Source organism: Garra rufa, chromosome 11, assembly GCF_049309525.1.
Source record: "Garra rufa chromosome 11, GarRuf1.0, whole genome shotgun sequence".
Lineage (NCBI taxonomy): Eukaryota > Metazoa > Chordata > Actinopteri > Cypriniformes > Cyprinidae > Garra > Garra rufa.
The window spans coordinates 5,497,039-5,519,411 of NC_133371.1; the positions used below are offsets into that span (position 1 = coordinate 5,497,039).

The following is a 22,373-nucleotide window of genomic DNA, read 5'->3' on the forward strand; positions in this document are numbered from 1 at the left end:
AAAAGGTAATTACCTAGACTATGTTGCTTTTTTTAAACCATTAAAGGATTAGTTCACTTCCAGAACAAAAATATACAGATATACCCCTTGTCATCCAAGATGTTTAGTGCGTTTCGTTCTTCAGTCGTAAAGAAATTATTTTTGAGGAAAACATTTCAGGATCTCTCTCCATACGATGGATATGTATGGTGCCCCAAAGTTTTAACTTTCCAAAATGATCCCAGCTGAGGAAGAAGGGTCTTATCTAGCAAAACGATTGGTTATTTTCAAAACACATTGACAATTTATATACTTTTTAACCTCAAATGCTCATCTTGTCTCGTCTCTGCGATGCGCATGCGTTTTCTGTGTGATCCGGGTCAATACAGTTGAGGTATGTCGAAAAACTCCCATTTTGTTTTCTTCCCCAGTTTTTACAAAGTGAACATACAAAGATAATCAAACGCCCTTTACAAAAAAAAAAAAAAAAGGTAAAACAGCGATGTAGGGCGATTTTGAAGTTGAAGACGAAAACAAGAAGGAAGTTTTTCAACATACCCTAACCATGTATTGACACAGACTACGAGACAAGACGAGTATTTGAGGTTAAAAAGTATATAAATTGTCAATTTGTTTTGAAAATAACCGACTGTTTCACTAGATAAGACCCTTCTTCCTCTGCTGGGATTGTTTAGAGCCCTTTGAAGCTGCTTTTAACATGCATTTTGGAAGTTCAAACTTTGGGACACCATACATATCCAATATATGGAAAGAAGTTTTCCTCAAAAAACTATTTATTCATGACTGAAGAAAGAAAGACATGAACATCTTGGATGACAAGGGGGCGAGTACATTATCTGTAAATGTTTGTTCTGGAAGTGAACTAATCCATTAACACACTCAAGCAGAACTACCTATTCTTGCTCACCTTCATAACAATCAACATGTTTTCCTCATACACCAAATCTAAGTGCCCCACACACTAAAAACAAAGAACCTGAATAATGTGTGTGAAAAAAAAGCTTCACCTGCTCAAGCCATATATCCTAGATGTCAAAAAAAAAAAAACTTAACTGCCAGACCAAGATAGTCAATTTCCTGTTTAACCCCTTTCTCCACCACACCTGTCCCTCTCACTGGATCCTGTCAGCATGAAGGTAAACAGCAACCGCTATGCGAACTCACCAGCCGTGTGCAAATGCCCCAACCAGCAGCCTAGGGCGACAAGAAGGGGGAACAATAATGGGGAAGGAAGGAGGGGGGGATAGGGTGAAAAAAAAAGTTGATTTTAGTCAAATGTGTAATTGTTTTAAATCATAAAAACTTAAAATCAGAAATGAATTACAACTGCAGACTAAGGTGGCAGCCATTTTGTTCAGTAACACAGTCAAATATCAATGCCACATGCCATTCACTAATCATATGCAAGACATTTTTATAAAGACAAAGAGCTAATCTCAAATGAGTTAATTAGAAATAATGAACAGACTTATGCTATATAACCTCTAGATGACTTTAGAGATTAGAAGAGTCTATAAGACCATTTATCTACACTGACATGGATAGAACATTTTAACTTACAAAAAAAATAACTTGGCTTATTTAATGCATTAGTAATTTAGTTTTTCCAACTCACTTTTATATGAATACATTCAGTATTTAGTCATAGCAAATCCTACAGATTAGGTATGCAGCTTTTCTATTACATACAAGGAGATAAGATCTGTGTTTTTATTCAAGCCTACCTCGGTGTCATTATAAACAGTATTTATATGCATTTTAAGAGTGAACATATGCAAGCACAATAATACATACACATACCGATGAACCGAGTGTCCGAAACGAGCCCGATAAGTATAAATATAACGTATAGGTCGTCAACTGGGTGTCTTTTGAAAGACAACCGTTGATAAACAAAATTCAGTCTAAAAGCGAGGATATGATGAATATTTATGTTTAAACGAGACGACAGGCCTTCCTCCTCACAACGACACCACCATTAATGCTAACGTTACTTCAGCAAGCTATGCGACGTCCATGACGTTCAAACTACTAGACGACAAATAAACGCTTCAAAACCCAAACGTTCACAAAACAGAACAACAAAAGCCTTAATTCACGACAAAATCGACCATAGCGATAAACAAATCAACGAACTGCCTTAAACATGTCAAAAAAATACCCCGTGCACACTACTGAGACTTCTACTTCCCTGAAGAGAGGGTGAAGTGATATCGATGATTAGGAGCTGAATTCCTTCAAATGAGTATAAAAACAAAACCAAGCCATCATTACACCCAATCCTGCGCAGTTTTTTTACTGGTGTGTGTGTATTTGGACTGTTGACATAAAAATACGACATGATTACGAAGGCCGTTCTCAGAACAGGCCTGAGCCGATCCTTTTGTTTATTTTGCCCAGTCCACGAAACAAACTCCTATCAGCCGAAACCCACTTACTGTCCGAACACGACCAAACCAGACGAAACGTCGCCTTGTGAGAACGTGTACGAGTTTAGTTCGGTACAAACAAACTAAATACAAAAATATAAACTGATTTTCGCACTCCGAGGCCTTACACACCGGTCTCGCGTTTTGTGGCCCCGCATTGTCGATTTGCGAATTCAAATCAGCTGTGGTGCTCGCATAGAAAGGCATAAACGTTCACAACTAAGTTACGTTGGGAGGATTGTTGTAAAGCGCAGGAGAAAACTATATACGATTGAGAGTGAAATAAAGTTAAGTTCAGTGAGTCAAAGTGATAACCGTGATCGGCTAATTCTTGCTTTCACGCTAGCAAAGCGAAATAAATAAAACACTCAGAAACCGCCGTGTATCTAGTTACTCGCCAATTGTTTTATGTTAACTGTTTTAAGACAGACAGACAGCCTGACATAGATTCACGTGTTGAATTAGAAAAACTATAAGGTTTTGTTTTAAGCTGTTGTATGTGCTAACACTGTTAGCACAGCTAACCGATGCTAATCTGCTGAAGGGACGAAGCGTGACAAGCGATTATCAACAAATAACCGGACTTGATCACAACAGCAAAGACAAAACACAATATAATCTGAACAATCATCACAATAGCACTAGAAAAAAGGTAAGATTGTACCGTTGTTGTCAGTATTTGGCCTACATATGGTAAAGCTAAAGAGCAAAGCCGGTCTCCTGTCGACGTGTATGCGGGCAAGATCAGGTCAAAGTGACTGAAGACGTAAACAAACTACCAGCAGCAGCAAACTACACTAATCAACATTTCACCTGAACACGACTGGATGTCACTTGTGATGAATGCAAACTTCCTCTATTTCAATCAGACGTTTGCCAGCAAATGAAGAAGAGAAAACTTGTATGCATTTTTCGTTACCTTATAGTTTGTGGGCCATTATGTTATTGTGATTATTTATCTCTAAATTGGCCCATCCCATCAAAAGCAAAAGCATAAGCAAAAAAAAAAAAAAACTGCAGAAAATTGTTCGTCACATACGCTGTACTAGACGCAGGTCTCTAAGCTTTAGTTACAATGTCCTGTTTATTTTTATTTTTTTGTCAAAGGGGATGTAAACGACTCTCAATTCCCTCTCGATACCTCTAGAACGTTACTAAAAAGATTTCGAGTGGTTTATCTTATCTACCCTCACATTAATGTCACAAACTATCCTCCCTCAATGTATACAATTAATACACCAGTAGAAACAAACAAGGGAAGCAGGAAAAGGGCTCGAGGGATGACAACTGGAAACCATTTTTTTTCTTTCGTCTGGTTTTTCTCACTCATATTACACGGCTGCTGTTCCTCACGAAGGGCTCCAATGCGCATATGATGTAAGACGATCCCGAACATTATAGTTAAACACATATGTTTACATCTTGGTGTTATTGTAATTACCTATTTGTTCCAGTGTTGTAGTAGCTGTTAGACACAGTGCAGCAGCAGCAGCTTTACCTTCATCAGCTGAGCGACCTGCGAACTGCCGCAGCACCTCCGCTCCCACAGCGCTGCGTGCTTCCGCCACGCACTACTTCCCACACTACATTAAAAAAAAAACACGATTACGACAACAACCGGCGCGGTTAACCTTACCGACCACCGTGCTAACGATAACAACGCCTATTGGACTTAGTGCTAACGGCTCGTTTCATCATTAACCCCTCGCTTTCTGTTTGTATCACTAGTGCATCAGCAACGTACGTCAGGATTTCATAATATCACTCCGCCAGGTCGTGACCCCCCCGCTACCACCATCTTAAAAAAAACGTTCACCCTTACATCATTTTGTGTAAACTTTTTAATTATTATTTTAGACTGCTTATCGTATGTGTTTCACACAAAAAAGGTGTGAATACAGCAGCGTAAAATGGATTTCTGTTGGAAAAGAGATCATTTTGGTCTGTCTGTTGTCATGGTAACCACTAAGCATCAAAACATGGCTTCTCTGCTGAGTGAGATACTGTTTGAAACCGCAGGACAAGGTCCACCTACCTCTAAAGACTTCTATCAGTTTGTTGTCACACAAAAGGAGGTATTTTGAAGTACATTTTTGCATTTAAGCAAGTAATGTTCAAGTGTATTCTTTATGTCGTATGTATACAAACATCAGTGTACTTTTAAGTGTACTATTTCAATACTCCTTGGGACTAAATTGGCCCACTTTCTAGTATATAAAAGTATACTTTAAGTATAACAGTTGTAAACTTTGAGTAACGTTACACAACTAGTTTACATCTATGTTTTCAGTTTGTACTGCAAGTATACTAAAAGTGAACTTATAAGTATACGGATAATTTACTAATTAAATACTTTTTATGCATTTTTTTAAATATAGTCTCAGTAAACTACTAGTTTAGTAGTTTTATACTCATAGGTTTTCTTAAAGTGAACTTTACATCATACTTTAAGTATACTACTTTGTCTCTATTTAGGTATTTATTTGTATATATTTTGCTGAACATCTTAACATACAAAACATCAAAAGAAAGAACAGGGTATCTGCTTGTAAACAAAAACATTTTATTCTAGCTTCATGCATTTTTTTAATAAACACTTGAATGTGAGTAAGTTTCATAAATGAAAAAATAGTACATAAATAAACAGCATTTTGAACAAAAGGACTATTGATGATAATCAAAACGTAGATGAGATCAACACCCTAAAGCTTGACAGTCATTATCACCTCTTCATGGGTGGACATTTTATTCCATAACGTTACACAGTTTTCCATATCTATGGTTGTGATGCTGTTGTATGTCTGATGATTGTGTTAGATTACATGTGGAAGCATCTGGTGTTTCGGTTTCTTCTTCACTTGTTTTTTGGAAATTCTGTACAGAAGATGTGTAATAGAGCCCCTAGCGTATAACAATGAAAACACAGATTCTCAGTGCACAAGTAGAGCTCAAATATACTTAGACTATTCTTCTAAGTATAAATCAAGTATACTTAAATGTCATTGTAAGTATATTTTTGAGAATTATATAAAGCACATTTCTGAGAAGTACATAAAAAGTAGACGGAAAGTATACTAATAGTACACTTGAATAAACTTGTTTTTCATAAGTGTATCTATTTAACATCATGTTTTTAATAGCGTCATGTTTCATTACCAACAGGTTATATGGAGGTGGTGGAAGATTTCTCTAAGGACTGAATGCAGAGGGGCACCACCTGGAGAGATGAAACACCTCCACCAAGACTTTTTGAACGATTCAGTGTTGCAAGGTAAAGATCCAGCTTTGCATTTAAATATGTGCTTCATCATGATTTGTATATACATGTGAATGTGATTCATGATTTTAGAGCAGGTAGCTGTGGTGTTTGGATCCCGGATTCTGGAGTACGCTTTGGCTCTGTGTCGAGGGCATTTCGACTACCTGGAACGTTTACCTGACAAGCTGCTCCTTAAAATCCTTTCCTACATATCCTTACAGGACATTGGCTGCATGAGCCAAACCTCAAGCAGGTTTAGGAAGGTTAGAACAATACCTTGTCCCTTTCTCCTCTGCTTTTTGAGTGAAGTGAAGGTTGCATTATTGCATTATCTCGTAGTCAAGTCAAGTCAAGTCACCTTTATTTATATAGCGCCTTTTACAATACAGATTGTGTCAAAGCAACTGCACAGTATTTAAACAGCACAATAGTGTGTAAGTAACGCATTATTGTAACAATCAATTTTCAGTTAAAGGCAGTTCATCAATGAATTCAGTGATATCATCGTCAGTTCAGTTCAAATAGTATACGATATCGCTGGAAAGTGTCCCCAACTAAGCAAGCCAGAGGCGACAGCGGCAAGGAACCAAAACTCCACAGGTGACAGAAATGGAGAAAAAAACCTTGGGAGAAACCAGGCTCAGTCGGGGGACCAGTTCTCCTCTGGCCAGACCAAACAACAGTTTGTACCAATGTCTGATTGTAGAGAACTCATCAGGATCCTGTGGTGTAGCGCCGATGGCCGTCAAGGTTGGCGAGGTCTTTATTGATGATCCGCCTTGGAGCTCATCTGGTTGACATCCACGGCTATTGAAGTCATCTCCAGGTGGTGATCCATGATCTAAGCTGGGTACGGACTGGATCCGGGGGACTGCAGTGACCATCTGATCTGGATACAGGCTGGGTCTGGAGGCTACGGTGACCTCGGAATAAGAATGAAACAGACTAATATTAGCGTAGATGCCATTCTTTTTACGATGCAACGAGTGCATCAGGTGTTATGGGAGGTGTTTTCGGTTCCGGTTGACCTAATTAATGCAGCCTAACAATCCTTTAACGGATTTGAATTATAGGAATGTGTTAATGATTTTATGTGTAAGCCAGGTTAAAGAGATGTGTCTTTAATCTAGATTTAAACTGACAGAGTGTGTCTGCCTCCCGAACAGTGTTAGGTAGATTGTTCCAGAGTTTAGGCGCTAGATAAGAAAATGATCTGCCGCCGGCAGTTGATTTTGATATTCTAGGTATTATCAGATTGCCAGAATTTTGAGAACGCAGCGGACGTGAAGGACTATAATACGATAGGAGCTCGTTCAAGTACTGAGGAGCTAAACCATTGAGGGCTTTATAAGTAATTAGCAAGATTTTAAAATCTATACGATGTTTAATAGGGAGCCAATGCAGTGCTGACAGAACCGGGCTAATATGGTCATACTTTCTGGTTCTAGTAAGAACTCTAGCTGCTGCATTTTGGACCAGCTGGAGTTTGTTTATTAAGCGTGCAGAACAACCACCCAATAAAGCATTACAATAATCTATCCTTGAGGTCATGAACGCATGAATTAATGTTTCAGCATTTGACATTGATAGCATAGGTCGTAATTTCGATATATTTTTAAGATGGAAAAATGCGGTTTTGCAGATGCTAGAAATGTGGCTTTCAAAGGAGAGATTGCTATCGAATAGGACGCCTAGGTTCCTAACTGATGACGACGAATTTACAGAGCAGCCATCTAGTATTAGACTGTGTTTTAGGTCATTACTTGTGGAGGTTTTAGGTCCAATAATTAATACCTCTGTTTTTTCAGAATTTAACAGTAAGAAGTTATTCGCCATCCAGTTTTTAATATCAGCTATGCATTCTGTTAGTTTTTCGAATGGATATGTTTTGCCGGGCTGCGAAGAAATATAGAGCTGAGTATCATCAGCGTAACAATGAAAGCTAACACCATGTTTCCTGATGATATCTCCCAAGGGTAACATGTAAAGCGTAAAAAGTAATGGCCCTAGTACTGAGCCTTGAGGTACTCCATACTGCACTTGCGATCTAAATGATACCTCTTCATTTATTGCCACAAACTGATGACGGTCAGATAAGTACGATTTGAACCATGCCAGTGCACTACCACTAATGCCTACATAATTTTCAAGTCTATTTAAAAGAATGTTGTGGTCAATAGTATCAAATGCGGCACTAAGATCCAGTAGCACTAATAGAGAGATGCAACCACGATCGCTTGACAAGAGCAGGTCGTTTGTAACTCTAATTAGAGCAGTCTCAGTGCTATGATATGGCCTAAAACCTGACTGGAAATCCTCGCAGATACCATTTTTCTCTAAGAAGGAGCATAATTGTGAGGATACTACCTTTTCTAGTACCTTTGACAGAAAAGGGAGATTCGAAATTGGTCTGTAGTTAATTAATTCATAGGGGTCAAGTTGTGGTTTTTTAATGAGTGGCTTAATAACAGCTATTTTGAAGGTTTTGGGGACATATCCTAATGATAGTGACGAATTAATAATATTCAGAAGAGGATCTATGACTTCTGGAAGTACCTCCTTTAGTAGCTTAGATGGAATAGGGTCTAACATACATGTTGTGGGTTTAGATGATTTAACAAGTTTATACAATTCCTCCTCTCCTATAATAGAGAATGAATGGAATTGTTCCTCAGGAGATCTACAACGCACTATCTGATGCGATACTGTAGCGGGCGGCTGTATGGTTACAATTTTATCTCTAATAGTGTCTATCTTGGAGGTAAAGTACGTCATAAAGTCATTACTGCTGTGCTTTTGGGAAATGTCTAAACCTGTTGCTGCTATATTTTTAGTTAATTTAACCACAGTATTGAACAAATACCTAGGGTTATGTTTGTTTTCTTCTAAGAGAGATGAAAAGTAATCCGATCTGGCAGTTTTTAATGCTTTCCTATAAGATAAATTACATTCACGCCAAGCAATACGAAAAACCTCTAGTTTTGTTTTCCTCCAGCTGCGTTCCATTTTTCGTGCTTTTCTCTTTAGGGCGCGGGTATGATCGTTATACCACGGTGTTAGACTGTTTTTCTTAATCTTTTTTAGGCGCACTGGAGCAACTGTATCTAAAGTGCTAGAAAAGAGAGAGTCCATAGTTTCTATTACATCATCAAGTTTTTCTGAGCTATTGGATATGCTGAGGAATTCAGATAAGTCAGGAAGATTACTTACAAAGCTGTCTTTTGTAGTAGAAGTGATGGTTCTACCGTATTTGTAGCAAGGAATTGAATTAACAGTTTTAGCTATCTGGATTATACAAGAGACTAGATAATGATCTGAGATATCATCGCTTTGCTGCAGAATTTCAACGCCATTAACATCAATTCCATGTGACAGTATTAAATCTAGAGTATGATTTCGGCAATGAGTAGGACCTGACATGTGTTGTCTAACCCCAATCGAGTTCAAAATATCTATAAATGCTGTTCCTAATGCATCTTTTTCATTATCAACATGGATGTTAAAATCACCCACTATTAAGACTTTATCTGCGGCCAGCACTAATTCGGATAGAAAATCAGCAAATTCTTTAATAAAGTCTGTATGGTGCCCTGGTGGCCTGTATACAGTAGCTAACACAAACGTCACAGGGGATTTATCATTAGTACTTGTTTCTCTGGATAATGCTATATGAAGCACCATAACTTCAAACGAGTTATATTTGAAGCCCTTTCTCTAAGAGACATTGAGAATATTGCTATAAATAGTAGAAACACCTCCTCCTTTACCTTTTAGACGCGGTTCATGTTTATAACAGTAATCTTGGGGGGTGGACTCGTTTAAAATAATGTAATCGTCTGGTTTTAGCCAGGTTTCTGTCAAACAGAGCACATCTAGGTTATGATCAGTGATCATATCATTTACAAAAAGTGCTTTCGTAGAAAGGGACCTGATATTCAATAAGCCAAGCTTTATCAATTGTTTCTCTGTATTATATATATTTTTTATTTGTTGAACATCAATTAAATTGTTGGTCTTGATTTGATTCAGGCGTTTTTTGTATTTTCTAGCTCGGGGAACAGACACAGTCTCTATAGAGTGATATCTAGGTGAAAGGGTCTCTATGTGCTGAGAATTAACTGATTTCTGTGACGTGAGGCGGCTAGCAGACGGTCGGTTTAGCCAGTCTGTCTGCTTCCTGACCTGGGCCCCAGTTAGTCAAGTGCAAACTCTAAGACTATGTGCCATATTTCTAGATAGAAGAGATGCTCCACATCCGGAGGGATGAAGACCATCTCTTTTCAACAGGTCAGGTCTGCCCCAAAAGCTTGTCCAATTGTCTATGAAACCTATGTTATTTCGCGGGCACCACTTTGACATCCAGCCATGGAGTGACCACAGTCTACTGTGAATCTCGTCACCACGGTAAGCCGGGAGGGGACCAGAGCATATTACAGTGTCTGACATCGTACTTGCAAGATCACACACCTCTTTAACATTATTTTTAGTGATCTCCGACTGGCGAAGTCGAACATCATTAGCGCCGACGTGAATAACAATCTTACTGAATTTACGTTTAGCATTAGCCAGCACTTTTAAATTTGCCAAGATGTCAGGCGCTCTGGCTCCCGGTAAACATTGGACTATGTTGGCTGGTGTCTCTATTTTCACGTTCCGTACAATAGAATCGCCAATTACTAGAGCACTTTCATCAGGTTTCTCAGTGGGTGCTTCACTGAGTGGGGAGAACCTGTTTGATGTTCTGATCGGAACGGAAGAGCGGTGTTTTGACCCGCGACTATGCCGCCTCACAGTCACCCAATTGCCCTGCTGCATGGGCGTTGTTACCGGAACCGAACAATGTACAGGGCTTTCTGAGCTAGTCACATCCAAAACCGTATCTAAGGCCCTCACATTCTTACTATCCTCCATTAAAGTTTGGATGCGTGACTCTAGTTCTGAAATCTTCTCTGTCAGCCTGACTATATTCCTGCATTTATCACATGTATAAGGCTCACTGCTGACAGAGATAGATAAGCTATACATGTGGCAAGCAGTGCAGACTACAATTGTAGGAGAAGAAGCCATTACTCACCGTGATTGTAGAATGATTTCAACTTACCAATGTTGTTAGAGTTCCTGAAGAACAGATCAGGGGGAGAAAAAACGGAACGAAACCGGCTAAAAGAGTACTAACGATATTAAACACGAGAAAAAATAAATAAAAACGTGAATGGAACGCAGATGGCAAGTTAACCGGCCAGCGCAATGCTAAAAATAGTAAACAAGAGTTAAAAGCGTGAATGGAGTGCGAGCGGCAAATTAACCTGCTATCTGCTATCGTAGTGGTCACTGCAAAGGAAAGCATCACTATTGCAGTAATCAAATTGAGGTTGTAACTTCTCCTATTTGTGCTACAGAAATAATCTATGTATTTTATCTGTTTATTTGCATGTTTGTCCAGCTGTGTAACTCGGATGAGATCTGGAAGCAGGCTGTGTTGGGTCATTGTGATATAAATCCTGAAGAGATTGAGAGTCTGGCGAAGGTCATGGGTTGGAAGAACATCTTTGAGTTTTACTTTAAAAAAGAACGTGACAGCGCGGCTTGTCCCGCAGAGGAAGAAGATAAAGACAATACTGAATCTCCATGAGCTATTAAAACTCTCATTTGATCAAAAAGATGATCTTAAAGTCTTTTCATGCTTGCACACTGCAAAAAATGCTTTTCTTACTTAGATTTTTTTGTCTTGTTTTCAGCCAAAATATCTAAGAATTCTTACATAAAGAAGGATTTTCTAGACTAGCAAAAATAATTTTCTTGTTTTCAGAAAAAAAAACAAGTCAAAATTAAGTGAGTTTTTGATTAGAACAAGCAAAATAATCTGCCAATTGAGTAAGAAAAATAATCTTGTTTCAAACAGAAAAAAAGAATATTTTTCTTACCCCATTGGCAGATTATTTTGCTTGTTTCAAGCAAAAACATGCTTAATTTTAACTTGTTTTCTTTTTAAAGACAATAATTTTTACACGTCTGGAAAATCCTTTTTGATTTAAGAATTTTTAGATATTTTGGCTGGAAACAAGACAAGCATTTGTTTGCAGTGTGAAAGAACATCTCCATGAGCTATTAAAACAACTCTCAGTCGATCAAAAAGACAATCATATGATCTTAAAGTGTTCATGAATTTATCTATTTCTGTCTTTTCATGCTTGCACTCTGCAAAAAATGCTTTTCTGACTTAGATTTTTTTGTCTTGTTTCCAGCCAAAATATCTAAAAATTCTTAAATCAAGAAGAATTTTCTAGACTAGCAAAAATTATTTTCTTGTTTTCAGAAAAACAAGTCAAAATTAAGTTTTTTGTTAGAAGAAGTGAAATAATCTGCCAGTGGGGTAAGAAAAAAAAAATATTTCAAACAGAAAACTAGATTATTTTTCGTACCCCATTGGAAGATTATTTAGCTTGTTTCAAGCAAAAACATGCTTAATTTTGACTTTTTTTTTTTCTTTTTCTGAAAACAAGACAATTATTTTTACTCATCTAGAAAATCCTTCTTGATTTCAGAATTGTTAGATATTTTGGCTGGAAACAAGAAAAAAAATGTAAATAAGAAAAGCTTTTTTTGCAGTGTGAAAGAACATCTCCATGAGCTATTAAAACAACTCTCAGTCGATCAAAAAGACAGTCATATGATCTTAAAGTGTTGCGAATGTATCTATTTCTGTCTTTTCATGCTTGCACACTGCAAAAAATGCTTTTCTTACTTAGATTTTTTTGTCTTGTTTCCAGCCAAAATATTCTTGGGATTTTCTAGAAAAGTACAAATTATTTTCTTGTTTTCAGGGGAAAAAAACAAGTCAAAATTAAGTGTTTTTGCATGAAACAAGCAAAATAATCTGCCAATGGAGTAAGAAAAATAATTTTGTTTTCTGTTTGAAATAAGATTTTTTTGCTTACCCCATTGGCAGATTATTTTGCTTGTTCTAAGCAAAAACTCATTTAGTTTTGACTTGTTTTTTCTGAAAACAAGAAAATAATTTGTACAATTTTTTTTTATATTTTGGCTGGAAACAAGATTTTTTTTTTGCAGTGCAGGTACTGATATAAGACACGTTTCTGAAAAATTCAATTCGAATGCCAAAGTATTAAATATTCAAGTGTTAATATTATTTAAAAATGTAACCCATAATTATTAATATAATGTAAGTATTGTAGATATTCCCAAATTTAGTTTATAATATGTTTAAATCACCAAATACCACTGATTTGTCTCACTCTAACAGCACTCTTTTCATTAACTGCAAATTGACCAGCAGATGGCGCTTTAAGTTAATAAAGTGAGTGAATGTGCAAAGCCAAGGGCTGTGTTTGAAATGCCATACTACTTTTACTATTTCTGCTGTACCCAGTATGTATACTGTGCATAGTATGCTAATTTTCTGTATTATTTTTTTCTGGAATACCAGGATGACCTACTATATTTGCCAGAATCTGCTAAACATAACTCAAGTACACTGAAATCAGTACAGAAGCTGTGGAATGGCATACTACCTAACGCCTACTATATTGCAGTATGCTATGTGTATACTGTGAATAGTATGTGCATTTTCTGTATGCATGGAATGCCCAGATTACCTGCTACATTTGCTGAAATTTAATTTATGCATCTGAAGACACTGCATGGGATACTGTTTCCCAGAATGCAATACGCTCCATGTGATGTTTCATCTTCAAATGCGTGAGTGAACTGGAGGCGGGGAGTACTAATTATAAATCTAACACATGTATATGTACATATATATATATATACATATACATATACATGTAAACTACAGACCCCCTGTGTTGGGGGTAATGCATTACAATTAATGCAAGTTTTTGTAATATAGTAAAGTAACGCATTACTTTTTAATTGACAAGAAAATATCTGAGTTACTTTTTTCCCTCATTTATTGATTAAAAGCTCTCCTGTCCCCATGTTGAGAGAAATTGTGAGCAAGATGTTACTTTAGTTCTAGAATAAATGTGAACATGCAGTAATTCATCTCACTCACTAAAAAAAACAGATACAGCATTTCTCAAAATAAATAAAAACACTGAAATTCAACGCAAACCTGCAATAATTAAATATGTTAAATAATACAAATATCCTTTATGTATTTAATCCCATTTTATTAACCGATGTCTTTGCTGCCGACCTTCGATGATCCAATTCATCCATATTAATAAGCTAAAATTACTCAAGATAATCTAACATTTGTTTACCTTATTTATTTATTTATTTATTTATTTATTTTGAAGAGTTGACATTTTTCTTCTGTGGATGAAATCGCAAGTTTTAGAACATGTTATACTTTTTTCAGGATTCGCTGATGAATAAAAAATTAAAAACTACAGCATTTATTAAAAATAGAAGCCTTTTGTAACAATATCAGTCTCTACTGTCACTTTTTTATAGTACATGGAGTAATTTTTAGTCCTATATAAAAGATGTTGTCTTGTTGTCAGGCACTTCATTATTTTACTATCTTTGTGCAGACTTTGGTCCTGCACAGTAAATACACATTAGTAAAAATCATTTAGTACTGACAGTTGTTATGGACTGCTCTTAAATTCTTTAATTATTAGAGTTACAGTAATTTCAGGAAACACCAGCATCATAGTCAGATGATTTTTTATATTATTCATCTGTTCATCTCCTTTATGTTATTGCTGTAGTCTTGTATACTACATATACATATTTAATTAAAGTATGACAGATCGTCTTTTGTATCCGTTCTGTTTATTTTTTTAAAATACTGTATTCAGTAGAACAGCATTACAGTTTTTTTTTCAATATTTATTTGTCACAATCTTTCTAAAACCTGACACTCAAACACACCAACCACACACCAAATCTCAAAAATCATTGTAATATTCTGTTCAAGAAACATTTATTATTATTATAAATGGTTGAGTAATTTTTTTCAGGATTCTTTGATGAATCAAAACATATAAAGATCAGCATTTATCTGAAATATTCATCTTTTGTAAAATTATACACTATACCATTCAAAAGCTAGTGTTTTTTTTTCTGGGGAAAAAAAATATAAAAATTAATACTTTTATTTAGATGCTTTGATGCTTTAAGACATGTATAATGTTACAAAAGATGTATATTTCAGATAAATGCTGTTCTTCTGAACTTTCTATTCATTAAAAAACCTAAGAAATTCTAATCAGCTGTTTTTTAACATATTAATAATAATCAATATGTTTTTGAGCACCAAATCAGAATTTTAGAATGATTTCTGAAGGATCATGTGACTGGAAATAATGATGATAAAAATTCAGCTTTGAAATCACAGGAATAAATGACATTTTAAAATATATTCAAATATATATATATAAAAGTAAATAGGAAAAATAATTACAAATTTTACTGTTTTTGCTGTACTTTGTAAAAACAATCTCGCATGCCGTATAAACACTATAAACAATACATTTAAATCTATAAAATCTTATACCTCTAGATTGTAACACTGCTGTAACAACATCTGTGCATTGTATGACACGTTATATGGATGTGCAAGATGCAATAACTAATATTGTACATTCCAAGAAACCAGGAGATGGAATCATATGCTCCTGCGGGTGCTGCTGCTGCACATACTGTCTGACCACCTTGGACAAACACAACATTGAGGATAATATTAGATAATTCACGAATATAGGATAATTCATGAATATAACTCGTATTGGTTATTTTACTGTATTCTTACCCTTAAGCAATATCCATCACCCATATGTTTGCAAGTACAAGTAATCAGAAAACAATTTAAAATGTATACATATATAACAATACTAAATAATAATATAGCTGCAAGCAGCATTTACGGGGCCAAGCATTCAAAGGGGAAAATGAGGAGCTAAGGATGGCAGAAACAGCAGACCAATGGCAACAATCAGTAAAAAGAAGCCATTTCAGGATGATTTTAGTCAAAACGACAGAAAAATGTAGAACGCCTACTTATATGATTTAATGGCTCATTAGGTTTGACCAAAAGGTGGCGCTGTTATCAAATCGATGTGGTGTGTTTAGTGTGAGGTGTTGAAGGTACCTTCAAAGGAGTAGTTCACTTTCAGAACAAACATGTACAGATAATGTACTCACCCCCTTGTCATCCAAGATGTTCATGTCTTTCTTTCTTCAGTCGTAAACAAATGGTGTTTTTTGAGGAAAACATTTAAGGATTTCTCTCCATATAATTGTCAGGTTTTCCTTGTGTTTTCCCCCCTTTTGGTCTGTGTGTTTTGGTTTCTCCCTTTGTCTTACCCCGTTGTTGGGTTTACCCCTTGCCCATATTTGGTTCTTCCTGTTTGTTATTGTTAGTCCCTACACCTGTCCTAGTTAATTAGCTACCATTTATAAGTTGTTTGTTTCCTCAGTTTCTTTGACCGACAGCAACGTTACCATGCATTACCCTATGTCACATTCCACGGTTCCGCCTGTGTTCCAGTCTCCCTGTCAGTTTTTACCTTGTCAAAGGATTTATTAAAGTCTTTTACGTTTACTCCTTCGCTGTGTTGCCCGTTCCTGCACGCATCGTAATAATAATGGACTTCTATGGTGCCCCCGAGTTTGAACTTCCAAAATGCAGTTTAAATGCAGCTTCAAAGAGCTCTAAATAATTCCAGTCTTATCTAGCAAAACGATCGGTTATTTTCTAAAAACATTTACAATTTATACACTTTTTAATCTCTACAACAAGAAAATAATTTTTACTTCCATCTTGATTTAAGAATTTTCAGATATTTTGACTGGAAACAAGACAAAAAATCTAAGTAAGAAAAGCATTTTTTTTGCAGTGCAGCGCTTAGAGCGCCGATTGTTTCTATAGCAACTGGGACTTCTAAAGCACGGGCGGAGTGGGGGGGTGGCTATTTGGGCTTAAGCCCCGAATGTTTTGTCAAAAGCCCCGAATCTTTTAGGTTTTTAGCGCAATTTTCCACCCGGACAAAATTGCGATTGTTAACTCATGATTTCTGTTCTGTCTGTGCGCACCAATCTTGCACTTCTATCTACTCCTCAACCAGACCACCTAGAGACTTCGGGTTTTCGGCATTATGTTAAGGAAGGTCTAATCTCGGGAACGCACAAAAAAAATCCAGGAAAACATTTACTATCTCTTAGTGTTGTGATCCCATGACGTGAGAAAATTGCACTTAAACACTCACTGAATTTTTATTACTTGTTTAAAATAACTTCAACTTTGTTTCATTTCCTCTTGTAGGCTCTACTGGGTGAATTTTTTGTTTTGTTTTTGTTTTTTTACTGAGTACCCTAACTATCATCATTTTCCCAGATAGTGTATAGATTTTTAGGCATTCTATTGTCTCAAACAGCCTGAAAAATAGTGCACTTAGCTGACGTAATTGGGAAAAAATCTACATGGGGGAGCATGCCCCCGGACCCCCCTAGGTTTGGGATAAGCCCCGAATGTTTACATCGTCTGGCTCCGCCCCTGTTCTAAAGACTTTACTAACCAACGATTGGCTCTTTCATTAAGAAGGCGGGGCTTCGGATTGAGGTGTTTTGTTGTAGAATGTAATGATGAACATAGCAGTTGTCATCTACTCCCGACATCTGAGCCACTAAAGATGCAGAGGATAACGTTACTTTCGTTTTTAAAAGGAAAGCGCCGAACCCGATCTACATATGCATCTATGTTTGTGCGAATCATTTGTGATGCAGTTTCACCCACAGCAGAAGTGAGTATAAGGGTTTTTTATGCATCTTTGCAAACGGCCTTTCTTAATAATGTGCTTGTTGGCAAGTTTTGCCGCTAAATGCGTCTAAATGCAGCTAAAGTAAACATTACGGCTCATAATCCCACAGCAGAGAGGGGCGGGGCGAGCAGAGCTCATTAGCATTTAAAGGGACCATGCAATAAAACAAGTTGATATTTTGCAGAGCTGATTTTGACAAGGTAAAGGGGTGTTTTTTTTACACCGCTATTGAGAATTTTTAACCAAAGTATATTATAGACTTTTCATTAAGACCCTAAAGAATCATATGAACTTGTGGAAAATGGGCATCTGATGACCCCTTTAACTTAGAGGCCTGTGTTTTATCTTGCACTATTTCGCAGGCTCCATTTGTAGAGTGTCCAGTATTAAACTGTCTTGCAAAACAGTACATCCCAACTGAATTTCTTCATCAACTGAAACTGAGCTACTACCACTGATCTATATAATGACTGGATTGCTCATTGCGTTCTAAACTGCCGTTAGGCTGTGAAGCCCCCGGAAGTGTTCGATCCGCCATCTTACTATTCCCTACCTGCAGAGAGCGCCATTGAGTCACATGTAAATTGCTGACCTAAAATCACCCGATTTGAAGCGTATCTTTCACACAGGATTAGTTTTTAGGATATGTGTATGTAAATTAATTTTTACTTAAGATGTTTTCTGGAATGTTAATGGTCTTTTCGGGCTGGATAAGTGATATATTGAAATCGTTTTGGTGGGCGTGTCAGCTGCGCACTTGCAGAAACAGGTAACTGATCCAACACTAAATATATTTCTTTATGTACCTAATTATGCAGGAAATAATACACAGTACCTTATATCTGGTATTAGTATCTGAAATTGATTCGATTATACAGTAAATAATACAATACAAGTCTCTGTTACTACATTGCTCGTTATATTGAAATTCAAATCTTTGAAATAAAGCTTATGTGTGTCCGTACCATTTGTAGTCAGCGGTGTTCTCCGAGTCATGGTGTGTATTTTTAATGTGCCTGATTGAGCAACATCTATTTCAGACTCTTCAGATCAGCAAATTCTGTAATGATTTACTAACATTACCGTTTCCATCTGAGTAAAATGCTGTGTATGTTGAATTAATTATTAATTTAACGAACAAATCATTACCTGCTTCAAAATGAATTACTGTTAAATATTGTTGAAACATGCAGTTAGTCTACTGTACGAATATAAACAACAAAATGACATAAACCGTGAATAACTGTACTAAGATCATATGATGTTTGTTTATCTGATGTACGCGACTGTAATGTAGGCTATGAACGTACATTTTTAATAAGCAGAGGGAATTCCCAACATTAACCGTTTACATGCTTAGGACGTTTGCATTGTGAAAATGTACAGTGAGACTTTAGGTATAAAAACACTGACTTGTTATGTGATGTTTTCTCAATAAAATCTTATAATTTCCTATTTACTCAATAGAATGTATGCGAGTACTAGGGAATACTAATATGGCGGCGCGGTGGCTTCACTTTTATGACGTCATGAGCAATCCAGTTCTCTATTATAGATCAGTGGCTACTACACCATCTTCCGACAAGAATGATGAATCAGCGATGGAAGTGTTGTCCTCGGCTATGGCAACAGATTCTTCATTACGTTCAGATGCCACGGAGGTAGAAGAACCTTGAGTAACATACCCATCTGCTCTTTGAGTTTCTGTCCTCTTGCAAGAAAGATACAGTCTCAGCATCTTTACCTTCCTTATACTGTAATGCGCACCCAGCATTGTTTGTGGGTCTAGTTCTTCTTTTGTAAAGTCTCTTAATTTCAGCTCAAATTCATTTATATCCCTTAGCTTATTTTTTCCATTTGGAAAGAACAGCTCTTTGCCAACCTCCAAACGTTCTGCCATGGTAGCACTCTTTGAAGCCTTTAAGTGTCTGGTTCCACCACCTCGCTTTTCTTTGATTTGGACAAAGGTGCCACGGACCTCTTTAAACAGACCCATTTGGAAACTTCGCTCCTTTTTCTGGGCATTTGTGTTTCCACTGAGTTTTTCTGAACAATTATCACAATGCTTCCTTTTTCTGTCCCACTTTCCTTACAATTTTGACATGAGGTTTTCCGTGGCTTTAGATCCTGTGGTGTTTCCTTCTAATGCAGCTACTTCTCTTCCCCAGTACTGTCTTATCGCTATTCTGTCTCCAAATCTGGGGACATATGTCAGTAGCTGCTCATCTGACATACTATTGATTGCATAGTAGTCAATCTAAAAGAAAAGTGGAAAAATATGAAGCCTGCAAAAGCTTTCTTTATTTCATTAAATGGATTGTTCACTTGAATGAATTATGACAGAATTTTTATTTTTGACTAACATTTTAATTAAATCAAATTAAATGTATTACTCATTTTATTATCCCTTTTATTAGCCTATTTATTTATTTATTTATTTTTGACCAACAGATGGTGCAATTTCACTTTGATTCCTTTCTAATGGATATTATCATAAATTGTTAAACTATATTTTCTGGTACTAAAACATTTTTATGAATGTATTTACTATATGTGAAGCTGAACTGTCTTGTGTAAGTAGATGATCTTTAATCACAAGAAATAAGTAGCACGGGTATATTTGTAGCAATAGCCAACAATACATTGTATGGGGCAAAATGATCGATTTTTCTTTTATGCCAAAAATCATCAGGATATTAAGTAAAAATCATGTTTCAAGATTTCCTACCGTAAATATTTTTAAAAGTTATTTTTAGTAATATGCAATGCTAAGTGTTTTATGTGGAGAACTTTAAAAGTGATTTTCTGAATTTTTAATCCAGAGTTGTATCTCGACCAAATATTGTCCTATCATATCAAATCATACATTAATGGAAAGTTTTCAAAAGATCCCAAATGTAAAAAATGACCCGTATGACTGGTTTTGTGGTCCATGGTCACATATTTCCTCGCTGGAAAAGTGACAACCTAAATTTGCTTCATGTTGTGAATGTGAAATAATACATCAATTATAACATTGCATTCAGCCAGAGAGATGACAACATGGAATGACAACATAATCTGTACATTATTTGCTTTATATTGCTTTTTACCTTCTCCCCCTTAGAAACATTGATAGAGTCGCTTCATCCGACTTTCTATTTTTAGAAAATCCTCCATTTAAAAAAATAAACAAAACAATGTATCCAGGTGGTTGGTTGAATCTGCCGACAAAGACTGGGGGCGACAAATCCATGGCCAAAACATGTATGGCACCAGTATTCCTGGTCTAGGAGGAATACAAAGGAGTAATGGTCATTTTAAGGACCTGACGGCCGTCATTTTGAAAATGGGGACTTTCTTGGAGTCAAACTTTGGTAAACTTTTAGTATGTTTTTAAGTACATCTGATACTACTGTAAACCACTGAGAAACCTTTTGTTAGAATTTTTTTGGGGTCAAGCCATATTTGCAGCTGACTAAAACCTGAGCGCACGGATTGGAAATTCATGGGTACGGTTTATTAATCAGTGGGCATGATTTGTTAAACCGAAGGAACAGTTTAAGATTCGTGACTACGGTTTATAAACTGAGGGGACGAATTGCAAAACCGTCGGCACTGATCGTTTTTTTTTCTCCTACAGGTGACGCCATGGGCTCCGTAGTATTCTCATGATAAACATGGCCAAAGTTTCAAAAAAAGCGATTGTATAGCATTTCTGTGCCGAATACTCACTTCAGGGTTTCTTACATTTTTTAATTTTTATTTATTTATTATGCAATTATGCACATATTAATACAAATATATACATCTCACAACAGAATAGAATAATAGGGTATACAGAGAGAGAGAGAGAGAGAGAGAGAGAGAGAGGAAAAAAACAAACAAAAAAAGTGCATGCATGGGTAAAAAAGATTCATGGCAGTGACAAAAGAAAACTGTAAACATTCAATTGACCAAATTAAAATGACACAGTGTCATGTATCTGGTCTGTCTTCTCATCATGAACTCTTGCACACACATTCTGGACTGCAATCCCCATAAGCCACTGCACCAATCACTGCACACAGCTGCTCCTTGTTTCCCACTTTACTGATTACTGCTCACAGCTGCACCTCATCACACTGTCTGCATTTAAGCCACTCACACACACAGCCACCTTGCGAAGTCTTATTGTTCCTATGGTCGTAATTCTAAGCGTTTATCTCTGTGTTGGATTCTCTGTGTATGACTCTGGACTGTGTACCCCGTTGACGATTCCTGCTACCTGCCATTGCGACCATTGCCTGAGTATCGAACTGTTTACTGGATTTCCTACGTTGTTCCTGTTTTCCGGTGATTACTCTGGCCTGTTGACGATTCTAAATAAATGCTGCAAATGGATCCGCACGTCTCTGACTCTCCTTGTGACACACAGTGCTTCATAGGTCTTAGCTTTTCTGTTTCTAATATTTTTTTTTAAATAGTAAAAATGTTCACAATTGGCTTCGCTTTAGCCAATTTCTTAACATGAATGTGATATTTTCCAAGTAAAACAATTAATCGCGTAAGAAAAGAAATTGTACTTTTAGAATCAATGGTATCTTGTACAAAAAAAAAATAAAAAATACAACATCATACATTTATATATGTATTAATGAACCAAACATCCTAGAAAGGAAGTTAGAGACATCTATCCAAAATAATCTTGAGTATACACATTGAAAGAAAAGGAGACTCTTTAACAACACAAATTCACAGTTTTCCAGATCCATCCAGGTTTCTTACAAGTTTCGGAAAGTTTTTTCTTCATGACGTCCTGAAGGGTGGAACTCCTTATATGGGCATTTCTCCTGAAAAAGCGCGCCCGCGCACACATCGACCAGAGCGAGTGCAAGAGCGCGCCCATCAACGCGCCTCATTCGGCTGAACCGGACTCACTCGGTAAGAATATCTATAAAGAGGTGTTGTTTTGGT

General features: G+C 36.6%; 1 protein-coding gene across 1 annotated transcript; it reads left to right on the forward strand.

Annotated features, from left to right (window-relative positions):
• The first annotated feature begins 4,408 nt into the window (after window positions 1–4,408).
• Window positions 4,409–11,320, forward strand: fbxo36a (F-box protein 36a). Its single transcript, XM_073851097.1, has 4 exons — window positions 4,409–4,504; window positions 5,592–5,700; window positions 5,779–5,951; window positions 11,132–11,320. Exons 1-4 carry the CDS (start codon window positions 4,409–4,411, stop codon window positions 11,318–11,320), a joined length of 567 nt encoding a protein of 188 aa, XP_073707198.1.
• Window positions 11,321–22,373: the final 11,053 nt, after the last annotated feature.

Coding starts and splice junctions, on each gene's coding strand:
- fbxo36a (XM_073851097.1), top strand. CDS start 4,409: ATGGCTTCTCTGCTGAGTGAGATACTGTTTGAAACCGCAGGACAAGGT. Junction 4,505..5,591: donor TTGTTGTCACACAAAAGGAG/GTATTTTGAAGT, acceptor CATTACCAACAG/GTTATATGGAGGTGGTGGAA. Junction 5,952..11,131: donor CCTCAAGCAGGTTTAGGAAG/GTTAGAACAATA, acceptor ATGTTTGTCCAG/CTGTGTAACTCGGATGAGAT.